Below are 13,552 nucleotides of genomic sequence, written 5' to 3'. Positions count from 1 at the left end.
GTAACATATATACTAAATAACATCTATGCTGTAAGAATAAAGCCTGATGTGTAGCTGTGTCACTAATAGAGATGGTCAACGAGATGGAAATAATTCTGCATTGATGCTGATTTATGTAAATGTATGCACTCCCTTTGCTGATGAAATCAAATAATTTGATATGTTAAAATTTGGTTTGGTGACTACAAATTAAAGGGTAACTGAGATGGATGAAAAGTAAAGTTTTATACATACCTGGGGCTTCCTCCAGCCCCCCTCAGGCTAATCAGTCCCTCGCTGTCCTCCACCACCCGGATCTTCTGCTATGAGTCCTGGTAATTCAGCCAGTCAGCGCTGTCCGGCTGCATGCCGCTCCCACAGCCAGGAACATTCTGCACCTGCGCAATAGTGCTGCACAGGTGTACTATGCTCCTGGCGGCGGAGTGTGTGCATGCGCACTATGCCCGACTGGCTCAAGTACCTGGACTCATAGCAGAAGATCCAGGTGGTGGAGGAGGACAACGAGGGACTGAATTTCCTGAAGGCGGCTGGAGGAAGCCCCAGGTATGTATAAAACTTTAATTTCATCTGTCTCAGGTTTACTTTGTTACACAGTAGTACTGTACTCTACATATGCACTCCCCACAGAGCTGCAGGGAATCCACTGAGAATGCTGTGCACATTGAACACAGAGGTGTTGTCTGTTTACAATCTCCTCATTCCCCTGCAGAGTACCTGCACATGATTCTTACATGTACCCACACTTACATTGCCTAGGGCCTGATAGATGTTCTTTGTTCCGGTTTGTATCTTTTACAAGTACTCTTACCAAGGACTAGTTTTAGTCTAAAGGGAATAAATATAGCATTCTCCATATCCTTCTCACTTCAATTGTCTTGTAAAATTCCTAAGCGTTGGCAGTTAAGAGACGAATTTCATGTTACATACTTTTAATCAACAAAATTGTAATATGCAAATTAGAGGAGTCGGAGGAATCCTAAACTGAGGAGTTGAAGTCGGTGGATTTTTGGACCGACTCCACAGCCCTGCCCCTCTCTGCTCCCTCTGTGTCCCCCTCTCTGCTCCCTCTCTCGGCTCCCTCTGTCTCTGTGCCCCCATGCTGCAGCAGTGCTGGACATACATTCCAGCATGAGTCTAGCGATGCCCATCTATCCACTTCTCCTCCTGCAGGCTCAGATGCACGGCATACTTCCTGCATATCATGTGACTAACAGGAACCAGGAAGTATGCCGATCACAAGAGCCGATAAAGGACGGACAACACTGGACTCGTGCGGAAGGTATGTCCAACGCTGCGAGCTGCATGCGACAGGACTTGAGGGGAAGTTTGGAGCCGCTTCTCCAAACTTCCTCCATTGCAGAAATGAAATTGCCACTTTGAGGACTCCAAAATCGTGATCTTGCTGATAACGATTTTGGTTTAAATTCGATTTATCTTTCAGGCCTACTTCAGACCCCCTTTAAGCCATCTGCATGCATGTTCAGTGGCTATAGCTTAAAGTATTAGAGGCGGAGGATCAGCAGGACAGCCAGGCAATGTGTATGGTTTAACAGGAAATAAATATTTCAGCCTCCATAAGCCTCTCACTTCAGGACAGGTGTGCTTTAAGGAACCTGGCCTGAAACTAGTAAGGAAGAACTCAGAAGGTGGATTGATAAAAGATCCCAGTTGTCAAACGTTTCCACATTACTAAAGATAACATTTTATCAATCCACCCCACCCATTTTAGAGGTTCCCTTTAGTTTCTCATTCCCGACAATTCAAGAAACAGTACATTTTTCTGGAAGTAACAGAAATAAAATCCAAATACTTTAAAAGGAACCAAAACTGAGGAGGATATGGATTTTTCCTTTTAAAATAATACCAGTTGCCTGACTCTCCTACTGATCCTGTGTCTCTAATACTTTCAGCCACAGCCCCTCAACAAGCATGCAGATCAGGTGCTCTGACTGAAGTCAGACTGGATTAGCTGCATGCTTGTTTCAGGTGTGTGATTCAGCCACTACTGCAGCCAAAGAGATCAGCATGACTGCCAGGCAACTGGTATTGTTTAAAAGGAAACATCCATCTCCCTCTCAGTTTAGGTTCCCTTTAAGCCCTCCCCCTCACCCAAAACTAAAATTAGCCCCATTTGTGTAAATTCCCACTTTGAGGAGAGCTAGTTTGTGTGACCTCTGAGGCCGCCCCACCCCTGACGACATCATGCAGCCCCCGGGACAACTTACTGTGTTGGGATTGGTGAGGTTCCGCGCATCGGTCAGCCAGCTGCTTAGATGGTTGTACGTGCTTCTCCTGGAAGAGATGGAAAGAAGCTGTGACTGTGCAGCTACAGGTCCTCTTCTCTCCAAAACACTCCAATCATTAGAAGCTATAACATAAGCCCAGAAGCCAACGGGGTCATAGAATGGGGTATACAGGCCTACTGCTGCCTCTCACACACGCAGCCTAAACCCAATGGCATGACGTGTACACTGGCACTGAGGAAAAAGTTATATAAACGTAAGATTTCAGTATTTAGATGGGACCTGTGAACCTGAGGGGACAGACAAGTGGCAAGCATACAAACAACTAGGCTGTGTTCCTTTTCTTCTTTTTCTGCCTGAAAGAGTTAACATTTAGATATGCAACTGACCACTTCTCTCGTACTATAAGTAAACCCTCAATAATAAAGGATTAAAGTCATAAATCTCTGTCCTGGAAGAGAACAGCTTCTGAGTGCAGAGGATAGATAAGTAAGGTCATTAGTTCATGTATTTTAGCTGTGGGATGTAGACTGTCATTAAGCAGAGAAAATAAAAACATTAAATCTACTTAAGTTTTTAAAATAAAACCATAGGATACCTAAAAGCCATTTTCAGGAGTAGGAGGAAACTTTCTCCATTGGGCGCACACACCTGTGTCTTTTGTGCAATATGCATTCCTCTCCTCCCTCCCTACTGAGTTGCAAGCGGTGCGTAATGACAGGTTACTCACCCAATCACAGCTTCCAGTGCAGATCTCCATGGCCACAGTGGCATCATGTGATACGCTGGGACAGAAGCATGACCGGTCACATGACCACACTGTGTCCATGTAGATCGGCGCTAAAAGCTGCACCTGGGTGAGTAACCTGTCATTAATCAACCCTTGCAACTCTGCAGGGAGCCCTCCATGGGAAGGTCGGATTCAAAGTAACACGGGCCGGGCACGTCGCAGTTTGCTCAGCTCTGCTCTAGATTGTAAGCTGTAAGGGCAGGGACCTCCTCCTAGTGTTTCTCATACTGCTGTAGTATATCAAATGAACATGAATCAGGCAGCACTTACCTAGTGATATCATAGACCATAAGTGCCCCGGCGGCACCTCTGTAGTAACTTCTAGTAACGGCTCGGAATCGCTCCTGTCCTGCTGTGTCCCAAATCTGCAGTTTGATTTTCTGGCCGCTGACTTCAATAATTCGGGTACCAAACTCCACGCCGATTGTATGAGGACAGTCCGCCATAACTGGGGAGAGAAGAGCGTGATGAGCGTGAGAGAACCCAGCACAGGAAGTGGCCATCGGATCACAGGAACAAGAGAAAAGCACCGGACGAGAGGAAGCGCACAGGAAGTGGCCATCAGATCACAGGAACAAGAGAAAAGCACCGGACGAGAGGAAGCGCACAGGAAGTGGCCATCAGATCACAGGAACAAGAGAAAAGCGCAGGACGAGAGGAAGCGCACAGGAAGTGGCCATCAGATCACAGGAACAAGAGAAAAGCGCAGGACGAGAGGAAGCGCACAGGAAGTGGCCATCAGATCACAGGAACAAGAGAAAAGCGCAGGACAAGAGGAAGAGCACAGGAAGTGGCCATCAGATCACAGGAACACAAAAGCACAGGACAAGAGGAAATGCACAGGAAGTGGTCATCAGCTCACAGTGACTTCCACATATCTGTCATCAACGTTTTCCACCTGCACCTCTCTCCACTCCTTACAGAAGGGGGAAATTAGCTGAGGAAGGCATCCACTGCCCTCTACAGGGAAGTGAAGCTTGCTATACAAGTATGGCAGCTGCCTCAATGTCCTTCCGGTCTGATCCGCTATGCTTCTATGATGCCCGCGATCCAGCGAGGTTGCAGCCACTTCGCATGCACTGTTCCAGGCCGCATGCTTCCTCCATTGTGCTTTTAGCCTGGGTAGTTTTGCACAAGCGCAGTTACAGGTCTTACGAACTGTACATGCACTGAAGGCTCCCAGCTGCAGTAGTGTGATCAGGGAGGCACACGGCATGGACTGCGCATGTGAAGTAGTCCTCAACTGAGCCGAGATTTTGCTTTTAATGGATTTGACAGCAGCACAACATGGGGTCCGGGAGGACATCGAAGGAGCTGGAAGAAGTCCCAAGTAAAAATGTTCTTATGCCCATCTCAGGTTTAATTTAACTACTTAAAGAGAACCAGAGCTAATGGAAACAAAAGCGATTATACATACCTGGGGCTTCCTCCAGCCCCAAACGCACGGATCGCTCCCACGCCGCCATCCACCGCTGCCCGCATCTAGGAGAACCGGGACCCCGCTCTGCCGCCAGTCGGAGCCAGTCTAGCTTAGCAGAAGTGCGCTCTTTGCGTATCTCTGCAGCAGTGTATGGAGAGATATGTAAAGGGCGCACTTCTCCTGCGTAGCGGGGCTCCGATGACGTCAGCGACGGGAGCCAGTTCTCCTAGATGCGGGCAGCGGTGGATGGCGGTGTGGGAGCGATCCGTGCGTATGGGGCTGGAGGAAGCCTCAGGTATGTATAATAGCTTTTGTTTCCATTAGCTCTGGTTCCCTTTAAGTACCGCAGTGATTGAAATCTACGTCATGTTTTGGTGGGCTCCTGGCTGGCCCGGGTATACACAGCGATTCGTCGGGAGTCAGTCGTTCTTGTACCAGCGGTCTCTGGTCCTTAAGGGGGCAGAGACCGCTGGTACTTAAGTGGTTAAAGAAAACCTGTAACAAAAAAAAAAAAAAAAAAAAAAAAAAACCCCCTTCGATACAGCCGTCGAAACCCGATCAACATGTCGGAAATAATTGTATCGAATCCATCCCGATCGATCCCGCGGATCGAGCTGGAAAACGCAACGTGTGTATCCAGAATTACAGAGCTTATAGCTTTTTTTCCCTCAATGGATATTTAACCTAGGGAGGACTTTCTAATACCCTGAACCTCAAATGACTCCTGTTTATTCTAAACTACACACATTGGGCTGCCCGGTATTAACAGGACAACCCTTGCTTATTTGTTTTAAAATATTACACTATTTCTCTATATATTTTAATTGTTTCTAATAAAGGTTATGTTTTTAGTGCGCTAGGGGTCTGTCCCAGTAGAGAACACGTAATAAGTTTGTTTCCCTGTGTGCTTTATCTTGCATTGTGAATTTCCCACCATGCTCAGTCAACACATTTTTATAATATTTTCTACAAAATAGATCACGATTTGTTCATCAAGAGAAAAATTTGATTTGATTTTTAACCGCTTCCGGACCAGGATAACTGAAATCTAGGCCCGGTTATTCCTGCCAGGGCGTAGATACTAATTACCCCGCCAATTGTCCCTCTGCAGCCCCCTCGCCCTGCTGTTGCTATAACAGCAGAGCTGTGTGTGCCAGTCAGGAGTGGGTTTCATTGACTCCTGACCCTGTGATCACTGTGAGCCAATGACAGCTAATCACAGTGGTGACCGTCAGGAGTCAATGAACTCCGCTCCTGACTGGCTCACAGAGCTCTGCAGTACCAGCGGCGGCAGAGCGAGGGGGCTTCAGAGACGACAGAGCGGCGCGGACTGCGTGACGTTTATTGTACCAGCTGTCTCCGGTCCTTAAAGAGGAACTCCAGTGAAAATGTAGTAAAAAAAGTGCTTCATTTTTACAATAATTATGTATAAATGATTTAGTCAGTGTTTGCCCATTGTCAAATCTTTTAAATCCCAGATTTGCATTCTGCCATTACATGGTGACATTTTTACTGCTGGCAGGTGATGTAGCTGCTGCATGCTTTTTTGGCAGTTGGAAACAGCTGTAAAAAGCTATTTCCCACAATGCAACAAGGTTCACAGACTGGAAACTGCCAGAAGTACCACGGTCCTCAGAGTTTCTTGTGGGAGGGGTTTCACCACAATATCAGTCATACAGCGCCCCCTGATGGTCTGTTTGTGAAAAGGAATAGATTCCTCACGTAAAAGGGGGTATCAGCTACTGATTGGGATAAAGTTCAATTCTTGGTCGGAGTTTCTCTTTAAGGGGCCAGGAGACTGCTGGTAGTCAAGTAGATAAACAAAAATAAAAAAAATAAAAATTTGTCATTATGTATGAATACATCTACAGATCTTAAACTGAGAGGATTTGTAGGTGACTGGCACAGTGTGACCCGGCAGGCAATACTAGGAGCAGTTGCAGCGAGTGGTACAGAAAACACGGAGGTAGCCGAAGACACTCACATTTCTTCTCTGTGAACTGATGCAGCAGGCAGGACTTCCCCACTCCCATGTCACCTGCAATACAAGAGAGGGTTACACACGTCACACACACGATGCCTGAGATGTCCCTGTAAATAATGTATGAGCAGCGCGCAGCCCACAATAGCGGTAATTACACAGCTACGTCTGTCAGCAGCAGCCAGGCTGCACTGCAGAGACCCTGCTCTATACACACACTGCCCTCCCGAATGCCTGCCTAGGCATCCCCCACCAGTGCTAGATGCCAGCACATAGTATAACCCCCCAGTGACCCCACTCAGTACACCCACTGCCCCCCCCCCCCCCCCCCCCCACCAGAGACCCCACTCTATACACCCACTGCCTCCCAAATGTCTGCCAAGGTTTCCCCCACCATTGCTAAATACCAGCACATATTATAACCCCCGCTCCCAGCAGTGACCACACTCAGTACACCCACTGCCCCCCCCCCCCCCCCGCCCCAGCCAGAGACCCCGCTCTATACACACACTGCCCTCCCGAATGCCCGCCTAGGCATCCCCCACCAGTGCTAGATGCCAGTGACCCCACTCAGTACACCCACTGCCCCCCCCCCCCCCACCAGAGACCCCACTCTATACACCTACTGCCTCCCAAATGTCTGCAAAGGCATCCCCCACCATTGCTAAATACCAGCACATATTATAACCCCCCCCCCCGCCCCCACCAGAGACCCCACTCTATACACCTACTGCCTCCCAAATGTCTGCCAAGGCATCCCCCACCATTGCTAAATACCAGCACATATTATAACCCCCCCCACACACACACACACACACCAGAGACCCCACTCTATACACCTACTGCCTCCCAAATGTCTGCCAAGGCATCCCCCACCATTGCTAAATACCAGCACATATTATAACCCCCCCCCACGCCCCCAGCAGTGACCCCACTCAGTACACCCACTGCCCCCCCCCCCCCACCAGAGACCCCACTCTATACACCTACTGCCTCCCAAATGTCTGCAAAGGCATCCCCCACCATTGCTAAATACCAGCACATATTATAACCCCCCCCCCCCCGCCCCCACCAGAGACCCCACTCTATACACCTACTGCCTCCCAAATGTCTGCCAAGGCATCCCCCACCATTGCTAAATACCAGCACATATTATAACCCCCCCCCCCACACACACACACACCAGAGACCCCACTCTATACACCTACTGCCTCCCAAATGTCTGCCAAGGCATCCCCCACCATTGCTAAATACCAGCACATATTATCAACCCCCCCCCCCCCCCCCCCGCCGCCCCCAGCAGTGACCCCACTCAGTACACCCACTGCCCTCCCAGCAGCCAGAGACCCCGCTCTATACACCCACTGTCCTCCCAAATGTCTGCCAAGGCATCCCCCACCAGTGCTAAATTCCAGCACATGTTATAACCCCCCCCCCCCACCAGTGACCCCACTCAGTACACCCACAGCCCCCCCAGCAGCCAGAGACCCCGCTGTATACACCCACTGCCCTCCCAAATGTCTGCCAAGGCATCCCCCACCAGTGCTAGATGCCAGCACATATTATAACCCTCTCAGCACACCCACTGCCCCCCCCCCCAAGCAGCCAGAGACCCCACTCTATACTACTGCTGCCCTCCAAATGTCTGCCAAGGCATCACCCATCAGCACTAGACACCAGCACATATTATAACACCCTCCCCCACCCACTAGTCATGGCATCCTGAGTTGGGTGGAGCCCCGAGCCTTTCCCAGCAACCCTTCCGGCAGTGTTACAGCAACCAAGGAGTGCTGCGATTGGATGGTGCACTTACCAATAATGATGTACTTGAAGATATATGAGTAGTTGTACGGTGCGGTGGCCATGATGGTGCTGCAAGGAAACAGGAAGAGAAATGACTGACAGGAAACAGCCACAGGGTGGCAGATATAGGAAACAGAGCAGCTCTACACAACACAAAACTATCACATAGTGTGTAATCATAGAGAGTTCAGGAAGCAGTCAGCCAACACTGGCAGGGGGACTGATCAGAGTTTGGAGAAGTTACATCCCTCTAGAACGCCCTGGTGGCTGCTTTTGTAATTACCAGGATCTGCCTATACAGCCCAGCCTCTGTTGCTATCCCAAACCCCACTAAGGTCCCCCTGCACTCTGCAATCCCTCATAAAATAGGCAGATCCAGCCTCTGTATGCAGATAATATTCTTCAAACCCACCTCGGGTTCTCTTTAAGTACCAGCTGTCTCTGGCCCCTTAAAGAATACTGATGTGAAAATAAACTAATGAAACAAACAGTTGTATCTAGCCTCCTTCTCCTAAACCTGACTTTAAGATATTCCACAGTTTTATATTTAAATCTACTTTAAGTTTTTACTGTTTTTGCTCAAGGACACATTCAAGTATGCCAGAGCTAAAATCTATAAACTATTGACCTTTTTATCGCTTTCCTGCTCTCAGAAGCCATTTTCTGCTAGGAAAAGGTTTTAGATTTGTAATTTCTCATCAGTGAGAGTCACACTGTAGTCTGACCCAGTCCTGACTCAGAAAGATACTGCCACTTACATGATGTTTAACCCTCTCAGGCAGAGAAAGATAAAAAGGAACACAGCATAGTTATTTGTGTGCTAGGCACTGTACATACACGTCTATCATCATGTCACATGTCACCTCAGGTATCCTTTAACCACTTGCCGACCGCGCACTCATACCGCGCGTCGGCAAAGTGGCAGCTGCAGGACCAGCGACGCAGTTCTGCGTCGCCGGCTGCAGGCTAATTAATCAGGAAGCAGCCGCTCGCGCGAGCAGCTGCTTCCTGTCAATTCACGGCGGGGAGCTCCGTGAATAGCCTGCGGGCCGCCGATCGCGGCTCGCAGGCTAAATTTAAACACAAGCGGAAATAATCGGCTTTGTTTACATTGTACGGCGCTGCTGCGCAGCAGCGCCGTAAGGCAGATCGGCGATCCCCAGCCAATCAGCGGCCGGGGATCGCCGCCATGTGACAGGGGACAGCCTGTCACAGGCTGCACAGGACGGATAGCATCCTGTGCAGCCCAGATTGCCAGGGGGGACAGGGATGAGAGGAAGGGGGGGAATTTCGCCGCGGAGGGGGGCTTTGAGGTGCCCCCCCCCCCGCAACACCCAGGCAGGCAGAAGCGATCAGACCCCCCCAGCACATCATCCCCCTAGTGGGGAAAAAGGGGGGGGGGGGGCGATCTGGTCACTCTGCCTGCACCCTGATCTGTGCTGGGGGCTGTAGAGCCCACCCAGCACAGATCAGCTAAAACAGCGCTGGTCCTTAAGGGGGGGGTAAAGGGTGGGTCCTCAAGTGGTTAAGGACCAATGACTTTCTGGTACATAAATGGGGCTCACCGATGTCACCCTGCAGGGACTTGTCACTCTCCCGTCCTTGCAGCCCACTTGCTCTGCCATCGCTAAGACAGCAGAACTCCGTGAGCCGGTCAAAAGCCGATTCTATTGGCTCCTGAACCTGGCTCAGTGATGACAGGGTCACAAGCCAAGGATATCACCTCCTGACCGGCTCATGGAGTTCTGCTGTCATAGCAACGGCAAAGCGAATGGACTGCATAGATGCGATTGGTGGTAGCAGCGACACAGTAATTTAAATCTATGCCCTGGAAGGGATAACAGGCCCCAAAACAGGGTGTAGATTTCAATTACCAACGTCTGAAAGCGGTTAAAGGAGACTTGAAAGGGCTATGGAGGCTGCCATGTTTATGACTTTTTAAACAATACCAGTTGCCTGGCAGTCCTGCTAATCCTCATACTTTTAGCCATTGACCTCGAACAAGCACGCAGTAGATCAGGTGTTTCTGACTAAAGTGCGAGTGGATTTGATGCACGCTTATTTCAGGTGTGTGAGATTCAGACACTACTGAGCCAAAAAGAAAAGCAGGGCTGCCAGGCAATTGGTATCATTTAAAAAGGAAACAAATATGGCAGCCTCCATATCTCTCTCACTTTAGGTGGCCCTTTAAAGGAATTTAAATTACGCAACTCCTGTTTCCATGACAATATTTTGTGAGTCACTGTCATGCTAGTGTCACAAGGACAAGAAAGTGAGAGAGAGATCTTATCAGTAGGGACAAACACAAACCATGGCCTACTGGTCACTTACTCCTGTGAAAACAAACTAAACCTTTAGCCGGAGTACCACTTAAAACTTCATTAAGCTGAACTACGATTGGCTGTTGTTCTCCGGCCTCACCCCTCAGAGCATTTATAGAGTGACTGCTCACCACAGCTCACCGGCAACATCCGCCAACAGCCAGAGACACAAACAGGTTAAACTGGTTACACTCACAGCGCCACGCTCAGCCATACATAGCCATCTGCTGATTAACCCCTACATGACCGCAACATCTACCCTCCCCCAGTCCCAGTCCTCAGGCACAGAGCACAGAAAGGAGAAATAATCCCCAGCAATTATATCTGAACACACTCCAAGCCAGAGTCAGGCAAAACTGGTGCTGAGAATTTTGGCACACGCAGCACCGCCATAGGCCGTAATGTGAACTAAAGAGTCTGAAGTCATTTGTAGGGGAAAAAAAATAAAAAAAATACTCCCCTAAGGAGAGGGAAGGCTCTTGGTCCTATAGAGCCTTCCTGTTCATCTCACGGTCTGCTCGTTCCAGTGCTGGAACCCCCCCTGGCCCCTGGGGGGGGGATCCAGTGTTCCCAGCCTGTATACCAGCTGGCCGCAATAGCAGCATAGGGGGCGATATACAGGCTGGGAACGCGAAGAATCACTCGCGTTCCCATGCCTGTCGGCCGGTGACTGCCAAACCGGAAGTGTTCGCCCGCGGGTCATGGAGCGTCAGAGCGGGGCTGCGAGGGCACTGATCGGCTGCTGGGGGCTGAGGGAAGCCCCAGGTGAGTAAATCTAATTTTTTATAGTTCACTTAAGTTTTCCTTTAAGGTGCCCAAACATCGACTTGACGGCCAATCGACCATCAGTTTAAAAAATTATCAAATCAGATGAAAATCTGTGCCACCAAGAGGATTCCCGATCGACAGACCAATTTCGCATTGTTAAGGGTGCCGGTAATTATCGTGGGTATTACCGTATGTTGTAGGCTTTATGAATTGACATTTACTGACATGTGTCGAGGTAATTACCGCACAAGTCGGTAATTTACCTCACTGCTCGGGAATCTCAGCATTTCATGCGCTAAAAGCCTTTATGAATTGACATTTTGCTAAGTGCTCTGTAAACTCAGTTGTTTTCTGGATTACCGTATGTGGTAATGCTTTATGAATAGAGGCCAATATGTGCCCTCTCCGAAATGTCGTGAGCCCAAGATTTATTAACCCCTTGCGTACCAGCAGTCTCTGGCCAGACACTGCTGGTACCACCAAACGGCAGTAACCGACGAATCGTTGCACATACATACTCGCCGCTCTCTAATCGCCACAGGATACACTCGCTCTGCCGTCGCTATGACAGCAAAGCTCTGTGTCCAAGTCAGGAGCCCGCTTTCATTAGCTCCTGACCATCAATGTAAGCCAATAGGATTGGCTCACAGTGATCACACGGTCCGGAGCAAATGAAAGTGGCTTCTGACCTGCTCACAGAGCTCTGCTGTCATACAGACGGCAGGGCGAGTGTACTGCAGCGTGTGCAAAGCAACGAGATCTGCAGGAGTGTGCGGTGTGGAAGCTGAAATCTACGTCCTGTCAGACCCGCACAGCCACCTGCAATACGCAGATTTTAACCGATGCGGTCCAGAAGAAGTTAAACAGGTAAACTTGACAAGGGCCGTATCGCCTCTACAATCTCTAGGATTACATTCACTTCTACAGGAAACTTGGCGAGTTGTCCTTCTGGTCCCCTCGTTGCTACCGCTGGGAAGTTCTCGAAAAAGCTGGGTTATCGGCCACTGTGCATGTGCAAGTCCAGGCCTCACCCACAGCACTCCCATAGCCAGGAGCATTCTGGGATATCGGCCACTGCGCTTGCGCAGTTCCAGGCCTCACCCACAGCACTACCATAGCCAGGAGCATTCTGGGATATCGGCCACTGTGTATGCGCAGTTCCAGGCCTCACCCACAGCACTCCCATGGCCAGGAGCATTCTGGGATATCGGCCACTGCGCTTGCGCAGTTCCAGGCCTCCTCCGTCGCTCTCCCATAGCCAGGAGCGTTCGGGGTTATCGGTGACTGCACATGCGTAGTTCCATGCCTCCTCCATCGCACTCCTGTAGCCAGGAACAAACGTTGCAAGCGCAATTAGTCATAAGCTACGCATGCGCAGAACACTCAGGTACAGGAAGGTGATCGGGTGCTGCCAGCCACCAGAACAGCGCATGCACAACAGTCCTTGACTCAGCCGGGTCGTGGACTTTACTGGAGCTAACCAGGAGGACAGCGAGAAGTTAAAAACTAAATAAGCAACAGATATTTGAAGTATTGCGACTCAGCCGCCCTGTTACACTGCACAGCCCCAAGCTTGGCAACACTGTAAAATGCTGCGTAATACTATAGTGCAGAAAGTGGCACGAATGAGGAACACTGCAGAGCTCAGTAACAACTGCTGAGACGACCGAACCAGCCCCCTCCATGCACACACACGCCTCGTCTCCGCACAGGAAGTGATCATGTGTTTTATTACCTTTTATATGACGTACAGCGAAGACGGTGAGAGGTCAGAGATGTCCACTACGAATCCCTGCAGGAAAAACAAACAGAAAAACATCAATAATGCTCAATATTTCCTGATAATAGACACATTACCCTGTGCTTTCACCTGAGTCCAACTGCTGTATCACCCAGCCACAGGAAATCAACGGCACCCCTCTTCCTATATATTCTACAGATAACTAAACAATATAAATAAGGGTGACTATGTACTCTGAAGTGCTGCAGAAGATGTCAGTACTATATAAATACATAATATGTAGGACATTAGGCTATGACTATGGTAGGATTAGACTGAGCTCCTCTGAGGACAGTCAGTGACATGACTGTGTACCCTGTAATGTGCTGCAGAAGATGCCAGTGCTATATAAATACATAATAATATGGTAGGACATTAGACTAGGACTATGGTAGGATTAGTGTGTGAGCTCCTCTGGGGACAGTCAGTGACAGGACTATGTGCTC

At 49.4% G+C, this 13,552-nt stretch overlaps 1 protein-coding gene across 1 annotated transcript in view; it reads right to left on the bottom strand.

Moving 5' to 3' along the window:
- RAB14 (RAB14, member RAS oncogene family) overlaps positions 1–13,552 on the bottom strand; it is a 60,861-nt gene that overhangs the window by 15,545 nt on the left and 31,764 nt on the right. The window contains exons 2-6 of the mRNA XM_068249052.1: positions 13,062–13,118; positions 8,248–8,306; positions 6,438–6,491; positions 3,304–3,481; positions 2,226–2,292 (exon numbers count right to left, since the gene is read on the bottom strand). Coding sequence (XP_068105153.1) covers positions 2,226–2,292; positions 3,304–3,481; positions 6,438–6,491; positions 8,248–8,299 — 351 coding nt within the window. The 5' untranslated portion in view covers positions 8,300–8,306; positions 13,062–13,118. The remainder of the gene's footprint in view (positions 1–2,225; positions 2,293–3,303; positions 3,482–6,437; positions 6,492–8,247; positions 8,307–13,061; positions 13,119–13,552) is intronic.

Source organism: Hyperolius riggenbachi, chromosome 8 (assembly GCF_040937935.1).
Source record: "Hyperolius riggenbachi isolate aHypRig1 chromosome 8, aHypRig1.pri, whole genome shotgun sequence".
Taxonomy (NCBI): Eukaryota; Metazoa; Chordata; class Amphibia; order Anura; family Hyperoliidae; genus Hyperolius; species Hyperolius riggenbachi.
Note: the sequence above shows the minus strand (reverse complement) of the source record. Positions and strands in the feature narration are given on the sequence as shown.